The 23,091-nt window shown below is 40.4% G+C and overlaps 2 protein-coding genes across 3 annotated transcripts; both read right to left on the reverse strand.

Moving 5' to 3' along the window:
• Window positions 1-398: 398 nt before the first annotated feature.
• On the reverse strand, window positions 399-6,800 carry ap2b1 (adaptor related protein complex 2 subunit beta 1). The gene is made up of 7 exons (XM_050041027.1): window positions 6,677-6,800; window positions 3,269-3,324; window positions 3,017-3,122; window positions 2,304-2,439; window positions 1,561-1,806; window positions 856-1,046; window positions 399-426 (listed from the first exon to the last, which is right to left on the reverse strand). Exons 2-7 carry the CDS (start codon window positions 3,303-3,305, stop codon window positions 399-401), a joined length of 744 nt encoding a protein of 247 aa, XP_049896984.1. The 5' UTR covers window positions 3,306-3,324; window positions 6,677-6,800.
• A 1,901-nt stretch (window positions 6,801-8,701) lies between these two features.
• Window positions 8,702-22,725, reverse strand: mks1 (MKS transition zone complex subunit 1). 2 transcript variants are annotated; one of them, XM_050041454.1, is made up of 18 exons: window positions 22,340-22,725; window positions 22,051-22,172; window positions 20,147-20,199; window positions 19,890-20,057; window positions 18,037-18,134; window positions 16,387-16,515; window positions 16,073-16,177; window positions 15,753-15,861; window positions 15,556-15,612; window positions 14,262-14,304; window positions 14,106-14,168; window positions 13,934-14,004; window positions 13,776-13,845; window positions 13,547-13,654; window positions 12,415-12,548; window positions 10,252-10,334; window positions 10,022-10,119; window positions 8,702-9,341 (listed from the first exon to the last, which is right to left on the reverse strand). In XM_050041454.1, exons 1-18 carry the CDS (start codon window positions 22,414-22,416, stop codon window positions 9,238-9,240), a joined length of 1,692 nt encoding a protein of 563 aa, XP_049897411.1. In that variant the 5' UTR covers window positions 22,417-22,725; the 3' UTR covers window positions 8,702-9,237. The 2 variants fall into 2 exon arrangements, with proteins under 2 accessions (XP_049897411.1, XP_049897410.1); XM_050041453.1 differs by having other exon boundaries at window positions 8,705-9,341; window positions 18,037-18,137.
• Between the last annotated feature and the right edge of the window lie 366 nt (window positions 22,726-23,091).

The raw sequence follows: 23,091 nt of genomic DNA on the forward strand, positions 1-23,091 counted from the left end.
AAAATCTAAACTTTAATTTATCTCTTTCCAAAAACAGTTTCACATATCCACAGACCTGGCACAGTGATAGTCAGTAGAAGTAACTACCTGCATGGGTATACACTATGGGAGGTAAGTGACAAAATATGTTTTCGTAATTTGGGTTAACTGACTCTTTAATCATAACTAGTTTCATTAACACAGATCCAAAACGAGACATAATGAACTCTTAGTGTTATCTTTAGTTTAGTGCTGGTCAGGATTTTTATACTGTATTCATAAATAAACTTTCCTCATCAGATAAAATACAATTATTTTTTCTTAAAAATCAGCAGAGGCAACAACAATTAGTGCTCTTCATATAGTAGGGCTGCACAAAATTAAAAAAAAAAATCATATATCCATCGTGTCAAAGGGGGTCAGTTGAGGTGGTTCAGACACGTCCAACTGGTAGGAGGCCCAAGGGCGGACTCAGAAAAGGCTGGAGGGATTATATATCCCGTCGTCTGACCTGGAAACACCTTGGGATCCCCATGGGCAGCTAGAAAGGGTCAATGGGGAGAGAAACGTCTGGGGTGCTTTGCTCAGCCTGCTGCCCCTGCGACCCGGCCCCAGATAAGCAACTTAAAATAGATGGATGGTTATTTTTGCATTTCATTTTCACTGAAAAAATATAAAAATGATGATGTGATTTTGCTGAGGCCCGTACCTAACAAGCACGCTTCCTGTTCTGAGATATGATTTGTGACACATTTTACCTTTATCACAAGAAAATGCAGCTCCTGTGATTCGGACATTGTCCTTGGCCATACTGTGATTTCGATAACATTTGGATTAATTGTGCAGCCCTATCAAATAACAATCACCAATACTCACCTTTGGGCCTCGCGCTCATCCTTGGGGTTGTAGTTGGACAAACAGTCCAGGATGAAGATCTGTCCCCACTCTGTGCACTCGTTGAGCGCCGTCAGCAGCTTGTTGATGTTCTGGGGATTGAGGTCCAGCAGGTTGCTGTTGGGGTGAGACTCGCTGATCTCAGACAGGGCAGCGACTGCGTTGGCCACAACCTAAAGGACAGAGGTGTTTTGTGATAAGTCTGTCGCCATCATGCCATTTGGATTAAATCAACACATATTTAAAGGTTGCGAGGAGCACTTCATCATCACTTTAATCCAAATAAAACTCAGGAGAAACTGTAGTTAAAGCATTTAACACAATTAATGCAGCTTTAGAGAAACAACCTGGACAGATCTGCTTTTCTTGCTTCATTCTAACGTATGCCGGATTCAGACTACATGATATCAGCCCGATTATAGCCCGACGGAGTGTCATACAGTGTCGGCTCGGACCGTGAATGACAATGAGTGCCATTAACGAGAATCCATTGTTTTATCTCATGTAAACTGTCACTAAATTACACTAAAATCATTCTAAGCGCCACCTAATCCCAGACATACCCCAGTTTGAGTTTGTTGGAGTTTAACCTTATTCCACTGGTTGTGTTTAAGAGTGGATAACAGTTACACATGCCAAAATTAGAATCAAACTCTGATCCGTGACTGCCTTGGAACTGACACCTACCATGGGATTGGAGTCAGCAATGAGGTCTCTCAGGGAGTCCAGGAAGCCTTGGTCCTCCACCATCTGGGCATTGATGTCATGAAGTTTAGCCACGCAAACAGCCGCCGTCTTCCTCACGTACGGGTCCTCATCCTTCAGGCACTTCCTCAGCGGCTCGCACAGGTACTCGGTGATCTTGTCCACCCGGATACAGCCCATGGTGCGGACGGCCAGAGCTCGGATCAGAGGGTTGGGGTCCTCACAGTCCTAGAGGGCAAGACAAGAAAGGCAGGTGTAGTTTTAATGAAGTAAGATTTCACTGAGGTACATTCCCTCAGGGACACAGAAGTCAAACTCCATTAACATTCAATGACTAATTCTAAAACCTTAAATATCCTTTGTGTATTTAACACAAATTTCCAGATGATTAATTTCCAGATATTAGTAATCAGTATGGTTTTATACAACAACTTGGCTTTGTAGGTTTACAGAGGAGCAAAACAAATCTTTGAAGAATAAGGTAATAACAATGTAAACACAAGTGTGCAAACCATCATATCCTGTAAAAAGATATTTTTAGACAATTGCCTGATGTCTCTAGAGAACATAGCCTGAACTTCCTGACTTTGCTTGTCAAGAAAACACACCTTCAAACAGCATGACAATTAGGGATGCATCTAACACAGACGTGTTAGATGTCACAGTGTCAGATACTCTGGCAGTGTCATACACAGTTGAAAAAACATGTTCATGTAGGGCCTTGCCTTGACGAAGCTGTTGACAGCCATGATGGCCATGTCAGGCTGGCTCTTGGCGTAATTCATCAAGTAAAGGTAGACCAACTTCTTCAGCTCCAGGTTGTCGGTCTGCATGCAGTTCACCACATCTGGGAATAAAGAACTGACAGCAAAGCAAGAGAACTCAGTCAGAGATTACAGTGTGAGGCTTCAAGGCTCATTCTTACATTTATACTGTGAGTAATGTGGTAAACAATCCATCCTAAGAGCCGATATATACTCTCTCAGAGGTGTCGTTCAGCCAGCTCGTAAGTGGTAAACGTAACAAAACAGTTTCCTGACTTCATGCCTGACTGTCCAGATGTGCAAAGGTGTGAAATTGGGCAGAGCTCCAAGTGCTCCACAAACTGTTTCCTCCACATTCCTGACATTCCCGCTTCCACCACTGTCTGGGTTCAATTTTCACTTATGAGAACCTTGTGATGCTTTGGCACAGGTTCCACTGTACTGACTCATTTGCTTGATAAATCACATCTGAAAACACTGCCAGCAAAGCCTGAAAGTTACTGGAACTTGAATTTAGTGTCACTTCCTGTTTCTGAGCGATGCCAAAATGTAATTCCAGAAACAGTTCAAGCAGATCCCCTCACAATAGCTACGTGTTAGGTTTACTTGGTTTACTTGGCAGGTGTTAATTTCGGACCCTGGAACAAAGTACTCCTTTACATTTTGATAAATACCTGACATCCTTGCCAACAGTCATGGCAGCGATGACCTTCTTGACTGCCTCTTTTCTCTTCTCCTTCTTCTCATTGTTCAGCTCTGCCTTCAGCTCAAAGATCTCCCCTGTAAGATGAATCACACACAGCGAGTGTTGGCAGCAGCACAGTTTGAAGTCACTGAAAATGGACTGAAAATTAATAATAGCAGCAAAGTCTAACAGGTTTGTCAGGTTTTTCCCACTGATGTTTCACACTCCCTTCCTTACTTGCCTTTTTTGTTTGTTGTGAAATATTTGGAGTCCGTCATGACTGTGGTCCTTTAAAGTCTGCAGAGAAGAGATACACTGCGTTATTATGCCATCAGCAAAACTGCACATTTCAGAGTGGCCTATTATTGTTACCAGCCCGTGGCACACCCTAATAATCATGCTGTTTAATCAACATCTTGATATTCAACATCTGTCAGTCTGATGGATTATCTTGGTAAAGCAGCAGTGCTCACTGACACAGATTTCAACAAATTTGTGCACAAAATTTGAGAGAAAAAAGCTGTTTGTGTGCATCTAAAAAGTCTCAGATCCTTTGTTTCAACTGCAAAAACCACAAGTGTTGCATTCTGATTTTTAGTTAGCATACAGTAACAGTTAATTCCCTAATTCATTCAGTGTCTCTTCATCCCTGAGCCGGTGTTTGACTATGTGGCATTCTGATGATCAAACCACACTCTAGATCCATTAGAAGTGCAGTCATTTAGTTTATCTGTGCTGCCTCCAGCGTTACCTGACTGGGCTGAAATGGACTTTTAATTAACATTAATAAGATCTGCCATTAGTACCTAAAGATACAAACTGGATTCAGAGTGGGTTACGGAAAGTAGACAACCATACTGGTATTTTGGATTGCCTTTTCCAATACATGCATTAAAATGCAAATATAGATTGCTGTGCATTTACATAGCATCTCTCCCTGTATATTTACTAATTACTCTGTAGATCTCAAGGTTGCAGGCTGCTTGTATGAAAACATAAACACACGTAGTTATATTGTAAAAAGTGGACATAATTTGAATGTTTTACTGTGTATACCAGGCGCTTAACATAAAACATAGAGCCATGTAATCTCCACTGACAAACATCTGCAGTAGAATGGGTCACACTGAAGAGCTCAGAGACTTTCAAGGTGGCACTGTCACACGATACTGTCTTGATTAGATCACAATCTCTGCTATTTTTGCCCCAGTCAGCTAAAGTGCCGTTATTGTTCAGCTGAAATGTCTCCGGGACCGACGACAGTTCTTCACATGAAGCAGTAGGCCACACAAGTTTGCAACACCACCAAGTGCATTACGAATCATTTCAAATCCCCAACACTACCTACTGAGATCCAAACTGCCTCAGGAAGCAAGGTCAGCACTGTTTATTGGCAACTTCATGACATGGGTCTCCATGGTGACGCAGAGGCACACAGGCCTAAGATCACATAATAAGAGTTGTGTTAAGCGCATTAGCACTTGACTGTGGTGCTGTGGAAACGTCATATCTGCAGAGATGAATCAGGCTTCAAGATCTGGCGGTCTGATAAAGCAAAGTCTTTGGCCGTCGCCAGGACGCAATCGCAATCTCGACCTGCCTGGGTACACAGTCACGACTATAAAGGTTGCTGGAACTGAATTACAGTTTGGAGCTTGGGGCTACTGTACTGTAGGTACTTTAGTTCCAGCGAAGGGAAACCTTAATGCAGCATATTTTAGGCAAGAGTGAGCCTCCAACTTTGTGGCACCAGATTGGGAATTGTTCATTCCTGTTTCAGTCATAGACTATAAAAAATAATGGACGTAGCTGCCATAATCTCACCCACTGGTTTGTGGACTCCCATTTAAAAGCCTCGAGTTCAGCATTTCAGCTGTCGCCATCTTGGCTTTTTGGGACCAGAGGCAACCATATTTTAGGGCTGGGCCATTTGACAACTATGTACGATATATCACCATACTTTCAAGCCCACCCCACTCACTCACTCACAGTTTCTCCATCAGCACTCAGAGAGACACAGAGCTGCTCCTCTGTTTAATCTGTCTGTTAATTAGTCTACAGTGTGACATCTGTCTATATGTTGCACGTGCTACGCTATATCAGTCTGTGAGATGAATGAATTTACCGCAGTAGCACACGTACAATCCAGCACTGTGCTGCATGTGTGAAAGACAGAGCTGCCTGATTGTGTCAGGTGAGCGTTTGTTTGCTAGTTTGAGTGTGAGCTGCATCATTGGTAGTTGGAGTGTATTGTGTGACAGCAACAACATGGACATTTCATACAGAAGACATATATAATGATGACAAAGTCTTGCTCCTTCCCTCCCTCGGCCTCTCTGCTGATGCTCTGTGCATTATAAGATTAATAGCCTGAATCAATAAATATGTATATCATTTTGCAACACTAGATTCATTTGAGAGGCCATTGGAAACTACTTTTTAACTCCCCCAAAAAGATTTCCAATTGTGTCAAACTAAAATGGATTTGGGCCAACTTGATCTTTTCATACTGATATAGTTTTGTGGCCAGTGCTGCAAACCTTTAATATGACCTTTGATATTATTACAGGGCCGTGACACACACTGCTTTCCCCTACATGAAAATACATACACCAGTTTAAATATAAAGGGTATGGTATGGGTATCATATCAGCAATTCTGACCCTGAATTAATTGGTATCTGATCGAAACCAGATTTTGTGGTATCGCCCTCCCCTCAAGAGTGGAGGTGGTTATAACTATTCATATGCATGTTAATAACGGTGGTTTTGAATGTCAAATTCAACAGTCACATATGGGTGAAATGTTCAGGTGTCCACATACTTTTGGCTATATTGTTTATGCCACATCAGGTTGTTTAAATCTGCACATTTGTCCTCGTATATGGACAACACACAACACAGAAAATACTGGCTTTTGCTGAGTGTGTCCAAGATGCAGGAAGGATGCTGCACAAATAAGATCACACTTTGCACAAACAGCAAAGTGTGCATAGTTTATGTGGCTAGCTCACGTTATACAACACAATGTAAGTTAGCTAACATTATTTAAATCTGCTGCAGTCGCTACAGACGACTTAACGTATCTTGATGTTAAAGCAATGGGACTGTTAAAGATGGAGCTAGCTAGTTGTGTGGACGTTAACACTGTAGCACCTGTGTTACTGTAATTTTGTCAATTGACTCATTACATCAAAATTAAACCTCAATTTGTCGTGATAATTCAGACGGGCATGAAAACGTTTGACCTCTCTCAGACGTTAAGAAATCCACAGTTAACCCGAATCACAGCAGCTTCGCTCTGCTAACGTTAGCTTGCTGCATGCTAACTTTAAATGCTCCAGTTTAATGATTAGCGCTAACGCTACCTCTGGACTAGCGATGCTAGCTAGCTACTAACGACAAATTAACGGACAAAATAACACAGCCAGCTAACGTTACGGGGTGGCCAGCTTGATTTAGCCTATCCAGTCTGGTTTGACTGGTAATATTAGCATTAACATGAAAAAAGAAAAGTGGCCAGCGGCCCAGTAACCGCTGCTGTCAGGCAGCTGTGTACGTGATTAGCTCCGCAGCTAAATTATCGCAACGAAATAACACAAAATGAACAACAACGATAGCAAAATGTTAAAGTGATATATTTCAGATACCTGGTGGAGTGTATGTCAGCGGGAAAATGTTACGGTGGGTGACAGACGCAGGTTGGTCCCTTGCCTGGTTTGAGGAAGATGGAGAATCGGGATCGGGATTGTGATGGTGCGTTCACTGTCATGACACTAGGGAACTTCCCTTTTGAGTTGATACTGAGGGAGGTATTGCACACCAGGATGTGCTGCACCACAGACAAATTCGACCGATCCAATGCTTTACAGATCGATTTTATATAATTTTGATCTGCGAGTTATCACACAGCACGTGTATGCAAAGGACCTGACATATCAGACGCAGCAAGGTCATTGCAGTGACACCACCCATGATCGACTGCATGTGGATGATGTGGACAGATCAATCAGGTCCATTGTCGTTTAGGTTCACCAGTAAAAATAAATAAGTGTAAGAGATATATCTGAAGTGAGAATGACTTTTACATTTAAATACAACGCATTTTAGGCGTGACTGGTTACTTTCCTACAATTTTCTATAGCAGTGAATGCAGCACGAGAGGAAAGCCTTGGCTGGGATTTCACAGATGTCCTGACTGACAGTTCAAACTACGCTCAACAATAATTCAAATGCAACACTTTTGTTTTTGCTCCTTTTTGGTTTTCTTTCAGGTTCAATGAAAGATTTAAGACTTTTATGCACTCAATAGATAAATTTCTCCCACATTTTGGTCGCAAATTTGCTAAGATCCATGTTAGTGAGCACTTCTCCTTTTCCAAGATAATCCATCCACTTGACAGGTGTGGCATATCAAGATGCTGATCAAACAGCATCATTACTACACAGGTGTGCCTTGGGATGGTCACAATAAAAGGCTGCTTTAAAATGTGCAGTTTGATCACACAATACAAGGCCACAGATGTCACAAGTTTTGAGGGAGCTTGCTGTTGGCATGCTGGCTGCAGGAATGTCAGCTAGAGCTGTTGCCCTTGAACTGAATGTTCATTTCACCATTTTAAGACATCTCTAGTGTCATTTCCATTGAGTCACAAAGTGCTTTACATGTCAACAATTTAAACAGACAAGACATGAAAACAACTTAAAAGAACTGATGAACACTTTGGTGTAGAAAACCAAGGAAATAATAAGAGTTTAAATTAACTTTAAACTCTAAGCTAAGCTTACTAAGCCTCTTTGAAAAAAAAAGGTCTGTTTGAAGAGGGGATGTAAGAGATGACTGACTTGGCCGACCCGATTTCCTCGGGCAGATTGTTCCAGAACCTCGAGGCCTTGAAAGCAAAAGCTTTGACCTCTAGATTTCAGCTGCTGGAACAGACAAAAGACCTCCAAGTATGTCCTGGCATGTTCAGTACCAAGAGATCAGAGATATAGCTGGGAGAGGAACCATGTGGAGCCTTAAAACTAATCAGTAATATCCTAAAATCTTTTCTAAAACATACTGGGCAGTACATCCAAAGGTGTCACAACAGCAGGCCACACCAGCTCAGTACCTCCTCAGCCAGCATGCAGCGTCTTCACCTACAATATCATCTGAGATCAGCCACCCAAACAGCTGATGCAATAATCGGTTTGCACAGCTGAAGAGTTTCTGCACAAGCTGTCAGAAACTGTCTCAAAGAAGCTCATCTGAATGCTTGTCATAGTAACTGACTTGTGCAGTTGTGAAGACAGTTGGATATATTGGCAAATTCACCAACACTGGAGATGTCTCATGGTAACATGCCAATGACACACTCCCTCAAAACCTGAGACATCTGTGACCAGCCCAAGGCACACCTGTGTAGTAATGATGCATCAGCATGTTGATATGCCACACCTGTCAGGTAGAGGGAATATCTTGGAAAAGAGGTGCTTACTAACACAGATTTTAAAAAATCTGCGACCAAAGAAATGTATTTATTTACTTAATTAAAAAAACGTCTTGGATCTTTAATTCAAACCTGTGAAAATGGATGCAAAAACAAAAGTGAAGAGTGACAATGACGGGTAGCGTAATCAATAAAGATACATCATGATTTATCAGTTAATGTACTTAGTTACAGTCAACCAATACCACACACCAGGAGCTCCTTTGCACAAAATCTACACAGCCTATAACTGTGTATAGAAAATAAATAAATAGTGCAAGTAGAATTTTGACATCTGAATGAAAATGGCTACAATCACATGGGACAACACACACAAAAACAGTGGTTATAGCTCATATAAAAGTTTTTATTACAGCAAATATCATTTTAAATGTTAGAAATAACAATGTGAAAAACCTACAATCCAAATCTAAAATAAAGGATTTTATTTCTGTTACAGTTTTCACAAACCTCGCTCTCTGAAAATAAACTCATCTCTGAAACAAACCAGACCATACTTAGTAGGCATATTGGCTTTGCTCCTTATTCATCATGATATAAATCCATATTATTAACAGCGGTCATGATGAACGGTGTGTGTTCACAAAGCATATTGTAATATTGTAAACGACAATTCAAACTTTCTGGTGATGTCGCTGCTCTTCTACACAGCAGGTGTGAGACATTTGGTTGTTTGTATGTAATTGACAGAACCACAGTCCTTCACAGATGTCTTACACCTATGCAGAGGATTCGATCTGGAGCTGGGAGGTGGCGCTGATGAGGTCTCTGGGCAGACTTTCTCGGGCCTCTTGCATCTTTTTCCTGGCCCTCTGGAAGGCCTCTGACAAAGAAAAAAAAAATGCAGATAGATAATATGTCATGACCACGGTAAGACAAACTGTCAATAGATCAGATTTGCTTGTTATTGTTTGTCTTATTATAAAAAAAAAAAAAGATCTAAAACAAAAGTGCAGCTTGAATATTGTGGAGTTACGTGCCGAAACAAACTTGTGTCCTGAAGGGTTGATCTCCCACACTCCCCCCTATTATTTCAATGTACAATCCCACACTGGTGGCGGCTAGACGCAAGTCAGCGCTCCTGGACCTGCTGCCCTCTACTTGTACATATCAGCTCCCAAAGCAGCTCTTTTTCTCTGCTCCTATAGCAGCTCAACCCCTCTCCTCACATGAATGCATAAAGAGAACTCTGTAGATGTAGCTGTGTCTCATGTGTGATGAAGAATGGATGAGGAGAGACTTGTTGCTGAGGTCGACCGAGCTAAACAACCCACAATCCCGTCATTATAAAGACAGTGGGCAAAAGATGTTGGCTCTTCAGGTGAGAAATCAACTTTAATTAGTGGCTGTCCACACATGATTTTAAGCTAACGCAGATCTTTCAGTATGAGTATCAATAACTTTGTGTGGCCATCTGCTGATGAGCTGTAGCGCAACACATCAGCCCCGGTGTGTTTTCAGCTTTAACCTCCTGAATAACCAAATCTGAATGAATGTCATTACCCAGGATGGTGCAAACAGCTCCTTGCTGACTAAATCCTCCCAGCTGGTCAAAGACTTTCTGCCTCCTCTTCTTCAACATGGCTGCATCAACAAAGGCCCTGAAACACACACAGCATGGATACATTTAAAGACATGGTACAGCTACTGTACAGGAAATTAAAACATTTGAAAGTTGATGATACATGAAATATTTCAGATAGTTAGTGCACAAATATTTCAGGCGTGCTCACCTGGCTTGCTGGATGCAGTGCAGATTAAAGGTGACACTTCCTGTGGTTTCAGTGCAAAAGCCAAAGCGACTCAGCCTCTCTCCCTGCAGCCATGAATGACAGTATAAATATAAAAATATTAAAGAGACAGTTCACCTCAAAATCAAAAATACATGTTTTTCCTCTTACCTGTCGTGCTGTTTGTCAGTCTAGATTGTTTTGGTGTGAGCTGCAGAGTGTTGGAAATATCAGCCATAGAGATGTCTGCCTTCTCTCCAATATAACCAAAATAGATGGCACTCGGCTTGTGGTGCTCAAAGCGCCAAAAAATACACTTCAACCTCGTCAATGTTTCTTTCCAGAAATCATGACCCGGTTAATCAAGACAATCCACAGACCTTGTTGTGAACTACACCATCCAGCTGTATCACCCACAGAAGGAAGCATTTATCTCCTCAATGACTGTTTGTGAAAGTGCAAGATGTCAACATTAATGGCGTCTCCCTCGGCTGAGCTGTAACTTTAGATCGCTCAGTGGTGCTAAGTGAGCTAGCGGTAGATGCACGCTTCTTCCTGTGCAGTGATGCAGTTGGTGGGTGTAATCTGATGTAGAGAAAATAGTTCCTACATGATCAAATATATTTTTTGGCACTTTGAGCACCACAGGCCGAGTGTCATCTAGTTCCATTCACTATAAGAGAAGGCAGACATCTCTACAGCTGATGTCTCCAACACTCAGCAACTCACAAGAAAACAATCTCGATTGATTCATAGCTCTACAGGTGAGAGGAAAAATGTGTATTTTTGATTTGGGGATGAACATGGACATAAACAATGTAGGTTTTGAAATATTCACAAAATCAGCATTGTTAATGTGTGATAAGGTGTCTGTGTGACAAAATCTGTATTTCACCAGAGCTGTGTTTATTTACAAGAAAACTCAAGAGGGTCCCTTTAAATACTGCTGAGAGATGCTATGATAGGAAACTCAAATTATTCGACTACTAAACAGCCTTGAGGTAAATTATTTGTCTCAAATTCAGTACAACTACAAAGCGCACTGTGTTTCACATGGATGTTTATTTCTGTTTCACAACCTGCTTACGTTACCTCCGCCGTAGAGCTATAAATTAATCGACAATAATCTGTCTGACGTTTCATAATGAAGACTGAAATATTGTGATGATGGTTTGCAGGTAGGTCCCACGTGTGATGAATTAGTGGCATGGGCGCTATTAATAGCCACAGACAAACTGCGTCCTGCATTGAATCAGTAAGGGATGGTACATCATGTTTTTCAATATGGGACGATCCTGTATTATACAGGACGGGTGGCAACTCTATTGTCTACATGCCTCTACATGCACTGGCATCAATTACATAACCTATGCTTAGTTTTATTATCCTTACTTTTATCCAGACCTCCGCAGAAAAACAGTCCGCTGCATTTCAGAGTTTTCCTGAGAAAAAGAGTTTGTAACTTTTGTGGATGCTACTGCGCTACTCGGTCAATTAATTAACTTCACTACTGAAAAGTTATTTGACTCAGAACGTAGTGACGTCACCTCCACGCTACTGAGAGTGCTGTTTAATTCGTAATTTTGCTACTTGTAGTGACGCTACTGCCTGACACTAATTATTTTTGACAGCGTGAGAAATAGCAGCGTAGTGTGAGTGCATGTGAAATCGGTCATCTGCGTGACACAGCTCTGACTTTCAAAAAAGGAAACAAATTTGTTGCTCATTTCTCTCATTTCAGACTCTTATTTTCTCTTTTACATATTACTATTGTCCTTATATAAAGCTAAAGTAATTTAATGAAAACAGCCAGTATTTCTTACCCGATTACTCGATTAATCGCCAAAATAATCAATAGAATACTCGATTACTAAAAGAATCGATGCTGCAGCCCTCATTACAATAAAACCAAGACCAGCAGAATCTGCAGCATTTTGTGTTTTCTACCTTTTTCACTTCACTCTCTATTTGTTAGAGTCTATTTTGAAATGTCCTCCCTGCCAGATGACCCTATTTACTCAAACTGCGCCGACAGCCACAGGAAACAGTGCAACTAATAAATGTATGTAAACATAAATCCAAATGAATCTTTACATCTTCATTAGCTTAAATTGTTCATATTGGCTGTGTCATCCTCAGAGAGCTTCCACAGAGGTGTGAGCCTACCTTGAAGGTTCCTGGTATTCTGACATAGCTGAGGTCCTCAAGCTCCGGAGAACCTCCGATAAAGAAGCGCTTCAGTGCAGAGATGGTCCCCGTCTGAAGGGGTCTCCACGTATGGCATGTTATTGTATGTTTACCTGGTACACACAGAATTACACACACCAAGGTTATTAAAGTAAACTAAAACTAAACTAAAAACTAGGTGTGAAAAAAACATTTAACTAAAATAAAATAAAAACTCGACTTTAGGAAAAAAGATCTGAACTCAACTGAAGCAACATTGTGTACACACAAGACTATATTAAAATAAAAAGAAACATCTTAAGTTTTAGTCTTTGTCAATATGCCATGTTTACTGGACTGTGAGTTTACTAAGTGTTGTGTCTGTATTGTTATATCTCTTCTGAACTTCTTAAATCTTTATCCTGACAAATATCCCCCCCAAAAATTAAAAACTAAAACTAATACCACAACTAATAGAAACTAAACTGAAACTAAACATTTTTAAATAATAAAAACTAACTTTTATAGAATAAAAATTAACATTGTTAAATAATAAAGAATAAACATTCTAATATAAAAAATAAAACTCTTAAATAATAAAAACTGAACTGAAAATAAACATTTTAAAATAATTAAAAAATAAACATTTTTAAATAATAAAATCCAAACTAAAACTCAAACACAAATCTATCCTGAATTTTTTTTAGAAACATAATAAAAATAAAAACTAAAGAAAAATACAAAACTCACATAAACACATAAAAGACATTAAGTGTAAAAATATGATCAAAAACTATAAAATCTCCATTAATATACCAACTGTGTATGTGCTTTGTTTTGTGGGTGAATTAGCGATTAGTTCATCATCTACATTTCTACATATCTTTTTCAAATATTATTAAGAGCTGAAACAACAGCAAAGTAACAGCAAATACTCTGATGATCAAATCAATTAATCATTTCAGTCATTTTTCACACAAAAAAGCCAAACTTGTTGGTTAAAGCTTCAGAAATTCCTGCTTTTCACTGTTGTTTGCATTATTTTTTTGACATTTTCTAGAAAAAAACACTAATGAAATGAAGAGTTGGGCCCTATTTTTACTCCAACAACTTCACAGCTCACACAGCATACCAGGCACAGCAGGGAAAAGCAGATAGCCGTATCCTTCAGTTCGATAGCGCTGCCAGGAGTCCAGAGACAGAACCTTGAAATAGATCACTGGCCACTGAAGAACTGACTCTGAAATACAAAGACTCATGTATCAGTTTAATCACTTAAATGCAGCACGAACAAACAGAACCACTCAGATTTAACTACCGCACAAAACTAATTAACTCTATATTTAATGGCTGATACTAACCCTCACTCTCTTTTTCAGTCATGTAGAAAGCCTCAAAGCTGAAGGGGAAACTGAAGAAAGCCACATTTTCCTGTTGGCAGACAGAATATTGAGGGTTAAACAAACCTCAGCAGCCACGCTCTGTAGCTGTTCACACGTCTCTTTTACAGTGTACACACCTTCCCTAATGTTTTGGCCCGGCAGGTCTGAGTAACGCCTGAGAGGGACTGAAACGGCAAGCTGGACCAATCTTAAGCAAAGGAGAACAATACAAGTTGAGGTGGTTAAATTGAACTCATTTAAAATGTCTCAATACAGTGTAAATGGTGTCATATGCTGTATGTGACGTACTGTTGGGCAGCTCCATGAAGAAGTGGATGTATAAGTCATCATATTCAAAGCCTTTGGCTGAGACTGGGGACAGAGGAGAATAAGAAGTGATATAAATGCCACAGACAGACATTTAGACTCATAAACAGTGGTGACGATCACAGCTGTCCTACTCACCTATCTCTCCATTCATCAGGTAACGCAGAATACCCATCGGAGGCTAAAGGAGAGACATGTAGTCAGTGCAAAAGCCTTTGCCAAATGATCAACATAAAAAGTGTAGGTAGCTTAGGTAGCTTAGCTTAGGTAGCTTTTTTTAAATGGGTGACATAAATTTATTGTAAGGACTAGGGCTGCCCCCGACTAAGAATTTTCATAGTGGACCAACTGTCATCATCACGGTCCATCAGTCGACTAGCTGCCTGCATGTTTATGATATTAATGTAATGATTAAATGATATATTTTGGTGGTTTGAGTTGAAGGTGTGAGAAAGAATAGTATCAGTAACACTGTGCTACATTACAGAGAAATACAAAAGCGTACTAATGAACCTTCATTAATATAGGCCTATATTTTATCTACAAGTGCACGTCACACACTGAGCGAGCCGCCTGTTAATGACGCTGTGGGCTAATGGGCATGTAGCTACTTCCATGTTTCAGATGATACGTCATGTTTGTAGTCGACCAATGAAGATGAGTTTACATATCACCTTGGGTTCGTCCTTCACCTTCTCAAAATGATCCCACACTTTGGATTTCCTGCCCGACATGTTATTAACTAGCCTGTGGAATAACCGCAGGTACCAGCCCTGGAAATTAACCTGACTCCTGTCTGACTGCTGAGCGTGGACACTTCCTGTGTCTGTCCTTTCAAATTAAATTCCCACATGGTCCAGTTATATAGGTTTGAATTTATTCTGGCAAGGCGCAGCTCCTGATAGAGTTTCACTTTTAGTTTTTTTTGTTTATTCTTTGTTTGTTTTTTCTTCTGCGACTAAGTGACCAATGAAATCTTACCGACAAATGACCTTTCTGGATGACGACTAACTTTTGGTCAACTATTAGGGGGCAGCTCTAGTCAGGACAATGTCTAATGCCAATTTTAATTTGACGTTGAAAACTGATGACAGATGACGCTGATATTTCTGTGGTAGTAGCCAAAATCCAATGTCTTCCAATCATCTCATGCCAACATTATTTTGATGTAGAGTAACGACATTTAGTTGCTAAACGCCATACCATTAACGTCCACACAACGTCGTCAACCCAACTTTCATTCTAACCAAAATTTAAACCTGTTCAACCAAAGACTCCAACATCTTTCTGGCGCCATACTGACGTGCGGTTCCAGCTGGGACAAAACAAGCAATTTGAATATGTAACTTTTGCCTCTGGGAAACAATAACAGGCATCGGCCCCTATCTTCAGATCAAATTCAGCTCCAGTGATAATTTGTTAAATGACTTACCATTTCAAAGTCCTGTCCAACAAGGCTGTTGAGGTACTCTTTATGCCGTACGTACAGCTACAGACAGAGAAATGTCAATGTGTCCTCGTCATTAAACATGTTTGACTCCATAATCAATATCATAAACACAAGCATTAAACGCTATGCTATTAAATGCTGTTCTGGTCCTGGAGGAAAAGTGATGGAGATAAACTCACGTCTTTGTACATGTTCTGCTCCCTCTCCTTTTCCTCTGGTTGCATACCGGGGCTTACGTTCTCCAAAATGAAACGCCAAACTTCTCTCTTGTTCCCCTCTGTTACAATCCTACAAAACAGCACACACAAAAACATGCATCCATTAATCCTTATAATAAACAGTCCAGTTTCATCAGAATTGTGTCGAGATTTTCAGTCGCTGGTGTGGCAACACATTCACAGAACATACATACAGGTCAGACAGTTGTTTTAAAACACGCTGATGTTGCATCTGTCAGTACTGGAGTTACACACAGTCTCCAGTCATGTTGTAAACTTGCCTGTACGGCTCTCTGCCTTTGTTGAAGTCAGGTTTTACAATGACTGTTCCACTGCCGTCTGTTTTTACAGTTGCCAGCACATATTCATTCTCTTTCTGGCCCAGCCTGAGAAAGCAAATTTACAGAGAGAAAATCACAACTCAACATCCACTAGTATATTTCAATTCATGCTGACAATAAAACCTGCTAATAGCAAATAGTTCCTTCACGACTTTGCTCTTGTGAGAACAATACAGATTGCAAGTTTACACCAAGTGGAAACTGATGGATGACACTAATGTTTGAGAGTGCTGCAGGTGGGTTAATGGTGTTACCTTCCAGAGGGGCCCAGGTCTCCCATGATGTGCATGGTCTGCATGGCGTTATTCACCACATGACGGCTCTTTACAAATTCCTCGGTGGGCTCCCAGTTGACAATCTTTGATTTAGGGATGCTACAATCACTGTAAGTACACCAGACCATCCAATCACATGACTGTTTAAAATACTAAACACTACACGTTCTGTCTTTGAGGATTAAACCTGGGGTAGGCAGTTTTATTTTGGTGTCATTGGGCAAAAATCCTGTAATAAACTTTGAGCATACTGTAACTCAAGTGAACTGAGACTTCTGCATCTCCTATTGTTTTCAGGCTTTAGAAAATCTAGTCCATGATCAAAGACTCAGAGAGAGGCTGTTTCTATAAGCTGTTCTGCAAATGCAGATGCGCATGTATGTCCCAGGTGGTAAAAGCCTGATTCTGTTGCTACTCCAGCATTGGCAACAACTGCCAACTTAAGTGTTTCAGAGATACAGAGAAAATAATAGTTTAAAAATTATAGTTTAGCCAACTGCTGACTCGAGCCAAAGGCTGACGGCTGCAGCTTCAAATTCACGTTTATGTTGCTAACGTTAGCTAGAGTCTTGAAATCACAGTGTGTCCTCCGCCTCACTCTCCGCCGCTAGAGACCACCTCGACCAATTGTGGGACGGCTGTAGCTCAGCACATAGGGACTTGACTTGGGAACCAGAGGTTTGCCAGCTCAAGGGCCTGTACTGACAAAGCATGGATGGTGAACTGGTAGCTGGAGAGGTGCCTGTTTGCCTCCTGGGCACTGCCGATGCACCCTTGAGCAAGGCACCAAACCCCCCATTGTCCTGGGCGCCTGTCCAAGGCAGCCCCCTCATTCTGACATCTCTCTATTAAATGCATGGATAGGTCCTCCTTCTTCTTCTTCTTCTTCTCGCCCACAGGAGAGCAGGCAGCAGCTCTGAGGACAGACCCCCAGCCAGCAGCTGCAGCAACCTCAATTGAGCTAGCGCAAACCCCAGCTCAGGGGAACCACACAGCCCCAACCTCGCACCTGATCAGCAAACTTTCTGTTGCTGCCATTATACAGGTTTAACCCACCAGCCCACTGTTACACCTTTGCACTGGTGGGTTTGCACTGGCTAAATTCAAGCCACTACTGCAGCAGATCAAAGGTCCAAAGCTAATGCACACTCTCCTAGCAGTGAAGCAGGTCCACAGTGGCAGGGAGCGAGGTGGTGCGACCCTGGGCTGCGTGCAGCTCTACAATTAAATAAGATTAAATAAATGAATGTATGGGGAACACTGGGTCACTGTATGAAGTGCATGCATATGCCTGTGGTCGCCTGGTGGGAGGGGCTTTGGACAAAGGGGATAGAGCTGCAGGAGGAGGGTATGTTTTCAACTTCAGCTGGCTTTTTTTCTTTGCCTTTTTCCAGATTTCTGCCTACCCCAGCTTTAATTAGCATAATTTGCAATAAAGTTACTGAATGAACTTTGAACGTAACTGAATTGTATTAGATTCAGATACTGAACATCCACAGACAGAAGGTTAATTACAGGGGGAGACTTTAATTACATTTTGAGAATTGTAAAGCAGAAGACAGAATCTCCCCATGGACGACAATCTGGGTTATCAATCCATTTTAAAAAATGAGCCGTTGCTTCACTCACATGGTACGTCTGTCCTGCCGTCTGTGTCTTATGCTGGCCATCCTTTCGGCCAGGAACGTGGGGCTGGATTTGGTTGTGGTCAGTAGGTCAGTGGAGTGCTGCTTTCAGAGTCAAAAAACAACACGCTAATTTCAAACACAGTCACAGAAAAAAAAAAACACTCAACAGAATAAAATAAAATTCTCAGGAAATGTCTTCTGTCTTCTGAAGTGGTAGTAGGAAACAACAGCAGTGTGATGTAACAAAGTAATAAGACTAGTTATAATACTTAAGTATTTTTTGGGAGTATCTGTATTTTACTTGAGTTTTTATATGTGTGTCAACTTTCACTATTACACCACTACATTTCCTAAATCAAATGAATACATTTCCCCTAAGAATTTTTGTTACTACAAAATAAAATCAGAAGGTTTGGCAAATCAGTGGTCCGAGTTTGCAAGTTAGTTCATGATTACATGAGAACAAGTGCAAACAAGTGCTCTCAAAGACGATTGCATGTCAGATCAGATGCTACATGCTAGCGACTATATTTCACTCAACAATGAGACCGACTACATGATGGAAGCAGAAAATGGTGTCCCACAGCAGAGAGGGTGAGTAATGATTTAAGGAGATAAAGATTTGCAGCATGTCACTGTGCAGTGACTGCTCCACTGTCAGCCCTGGAGGTCAACGCTTTTCTTAAAATCTTTTAAGGATCTGAAGAAGACCTCGTTTTCATTCAAGAGTAATGCGTTAAATTTCTTTTTTTTTTTATAATTATATCTTTATTTGGAAAGACATGGTTATAACATGACAGTAGCTGCATCTTCATTCACAGTGTAGATCTTCCCAGTTTTAGTAAATAAAATAAGAAACAGGAAATCACATAAGCAACTATTTACATGGAACAGTGGGAGATAAAGTTGCCAGCCAGGTCAGATAATAAAGTTACAGGAAGTAATAAAACACAGTAAAATAAAGTCTAACGGACCATAGGCTCAGATAAAGTCAGCTCTAATAGGGGTAATATATGCGATCCATTTGTTCCAAATTAGATAGAATTGCTCTTTTTGGGTTCTCAAACAATATGTTATTTTTTCCATTTTGAATATTTCTAAAACTATTCCAAGCCAATCATCTATTGTTGGTGGTGCTGGATTTAGCCATCTCCTAGTGATAGATTTTTTAGCTGCCGTTAAAAGAATTTGTAATAATCTTATATCCTTCCTTTGGTCCAAAAAGGAAACACGGCCCAGATACAAAGTTTCAAAGTCCTGAGGAACCTGTGTGCCAAAAATTTTACCTAGAGAGTCATGAAGGAATGCGTTAATTTCACTGACAAAAACTATGATGAAAATTTTTCATCAACAAGCCTTTTTCCATGACAAAAACGAGACGATGAGCTAAAAATAGATCTTGACAATAAAAACTAAGACGAAATCTATATTTTCATCACTTCTCATCTCGTCAACAAAAATTAAACATGGATTTCGTCTTAGTTTTTACTATCAGGATCTATTTTTAGCTCATCATCTCGTTTTCGTCATGGGAAAAAGCTTACTGACGAAAAATGTGAACATGGCAGCAAGCATGTCTGCTCTCATAACAGGCAGACACACACATAACTGAATAAAACGGCTTTGTGACAGCCTACAACATGTTTAAAATCCTAATCTGCTGTTACTGTGGATAATAAAGACTGCACTGAATCATTTAAAGACATGACTGGAAGAGACTGCAATAAACGGAATCATTCACTTTGTCTCTTATGACTCTCATTTAGGCTTTATCTGCTTTGTATATGAAAATATAAACCTGCAATGTAAAATACTGGTGATGGCGCTGATGTTGTTGGATGCAGCATAACCTACCAGTTGGTGGAATGGCAGACAGGCGGTGTAGCGGTCATGATCAGTGTATGTAAATATCCTGTGATTACGTCGACCCTTGGCCTTGTTCAGGGCCTTCACTTCTGTGTGGTACTGACGGTCCAGAGGAGTCTGACACGCTGCGTCATTCTGGAACAGCTCCATCTCATACTGGGACCACACACACAGACATGATGGTGAGGAGGTCGGGGTTATACCAGGACACACATCATCTAAAGCACTTTGAGGAAACAGCCTACCTGACTGAAGAGTTTCTCCTGCCAGCCCACCACCAGCTCCTCCTCATTATCACCTGGTGACAGAGTAACAGAAATGTCGAGTCATTAAAATATTTATTTATTTACACAATAACAAGAAAACACAAGATGTATACAGAGGAAGTTATTTCAGCTCCAGAGAGAAAGGAAAGTTTAAACGGGTCATTTAAAGTCCTGTCCTACTCAAATAACAGGAAAAAAGAGACGTTACTCAACAAAATTAAACAAAATAAGCAACAACAAAAACAAACAAGGAACACATTACACTAAACAATATCACAGGCACCAGAAAACCAACAGAAACAAAGAGAAAAATGGAAAAGAAAACAACACAACCATAAAAACATACCTATAATAAGAAGATATAAATAACCAGGAGAAAAAAACATGTCACAGGAATCAAGATGAAATGAGACATTTCTTTAAGTGTGACCTAAAAGCTGACAAGGAGGATAAGATAAATTTCAATGAGATGTTCGATTAATCCCATAACTGTGGACCTGTGTGTTTGATTTAAAATGTTTCTTGATGTTATGATGTACAACAATATGGTAAACGGAGATCATTTTTTGCCTGGTTGAAAACAAATGAATGTTTGAAGATCAATTTAAAAGCATGTGAAATGTTTCTGGGAGATCTGCAATTCATGTATCTACATGTAAACGAGCATGTTTGAAAAACACTGACCTTATCTACAGACAGAAATGAATATTTTTTACTGAGCTGCAGGTGGATCTTGTCTTTTAAAATGAGAAATCATTATCAAAAACCTCTTTTGGAAGTAGTTTTATAAGATAAATTCAGCCAGTCAAGGTGAGAGCACCTGAGGCTGTATTCACAAAGCTTCCTGGTACTAAAAGTTGCTATCAGTGACAAAATTATTTTTGAAAATCCTTAGAATTGTGACATTTTCTTGGGATTTCTGCTTAAAATTAAGACTGAGTCCTTGTAGAGTTAAAGGTTATTCACAAAGCTTCTTGGGCCTTTCAAGAGCTCCTAATGTGAAAAACTGTTTGGAGCAGAGAGGAGGACTTTTAAGAGGCTTAAGAGTTTCTTAAGCAGAGGAGAAAATGGTGGAAAGACAAAGAGGTCAGAAAAATATTCCCCAAACGGTGGATGACAGCGAGTATATGAAATGCTACCGATTAGATCTTGCAGGGATAATGTTTGTGGTTGATCTCATTAGGGACACGCACACATTTCCCACCCAATGCAATAACAACAATGCCAGAAATAAAATGATCACAACACTAAGATTTTTGGAAAAGTGGAAAAATGTGACAGTGCAGCAGTGATGAGTTGGGTCTGTCTCAACCTTCCATCAGCAGAGTGATCACACTAACAATGAGAACTCGTTCACAGTCAGCAGTTCATTTCATTTCTACTGGGTGTCCACAGCTTGAAGGCTCACAAAAGGGCTTGTCTGTGACAACCAATCACACCTGTTAAAAGAATGCATCATACCTAGCAAGGGGGTCAACCACAACCTACTCATAGTACAAACTGGCACATAATTGTACTTTCTTTCCTTTAACTGGCAGTGTGCTGTCCTTTAGCTTTGCATTTTTATTATTACTACTGTTGTTATTTATTTTTTTTTGTTTTTCTCATGTCCTGCTGACAATATCGTAGCTGACAATCAAGCACAGAAGTTCTTACAAATTAAAATGTCAAGCAAGGGAAATATAGAGACCCAAAATGTTTACTAGAGAGCGAGTAAAGGAAGCAGGTTGGAGTAAGAGGTGCAACACATGATCACAGCACAAGGGACAAAGTGAATAATTAATATGAACTGGTGAAAGCTGTAAGACTGTCCACCTGAGGATTTCTCCTCTGTCCATCTCCACCACCATCAGTCTTCCCCTCACCAGTAAAAATACTTGTACCTGTCTGGCCTGGTGGAGTGAGGGTTTCCAGTTCAATGGCTCCTCTGTCCTGCTGGGACAGGACCTGCTGCTGGAGGTGCTGAGAGAGGGCTGCTGTGGAGGTCACCCTCTCTATACGCACCCTGAAATGGGGAAACAAATGAATACGAGTTGAATATGATAACATGAGCTGTGCAGATGCAGAATCCTAAAGTGAACTGTAAATCCCCCTCCAACCCTTCAGAGTAACGTTAATGTTAGCATGTGGGGGGTTTGTAGCTAAGCTAATCTTAACGTTACCGTCACCTACCTTATTCTCATGTTTTTCACAGCATCCCGGGACCGATACACAGCTTCCCCCTCATCCGTGTTCCAACTGTCTGCCATTAAATTAGCTTTAATATCCAGTTAGCACATAAACATTCGCGGTATGCTGTCGATTTGATGTTAGCTAACACTTTTCGTAAGCTAGTTAGCACACAGCTACTTTTTGTCTTTTACATTCTCGCAACAACATGCGATATATTAGCTAACTGCTGAGGGTATTTGCGAATAAAAAGCGACAAGAATGACAGTAAATAAACGCTTGGTGTTGTATGTAACAGCTACTGTGAGGAGCTAACAAGCTAGCAAGAAGCACAGCAAACGGATAGTTATCCTTGTTGCCATAGAGATACGGGTGGTTCTTCTTCGCGTGTGAATTTTTTGGTAGTTGGCAAAGCAGCATATATATACGAGCATTACCGCCACCTGCTGGACTGAAGTATAGAGCCGGAAAAATTTGGTCTGTGACTTATTTGGTTGATATAAGTGGATCTGTCACATTGCATAAGAATATCTCATAGATATGATTTGATTAGCAATTGTAACATCTTTAAATCTATAACTCAAGCCACCCCAGCACTGTTATATCCGTAATCAAAGGAATTTGAACAAATTCTACGACTATCGCCCCTTTTCTCCAACCTTTAGTTCGAGGATGAACTTTAATGAGATAAAAAAAAAATCCCAAAGAAATATATTTAATTATATCTTATACCCCATAGTATCTAAAAGAAATGG

Source organism: Epinephelus moara, chromosome 3 (assembly GCF_006386435.1).
Source record: "Epinephelus moara isolate mb chromosome 3, YSFRI_EMoa_1.0, whole genome shotgun sequence".
Taxonomy (NCBI): Eukaryota; Metazoa; Chordata; class Actinopteri; order Perciformes; family Serranidae; genus Epinephelus; species Epinephelus moara.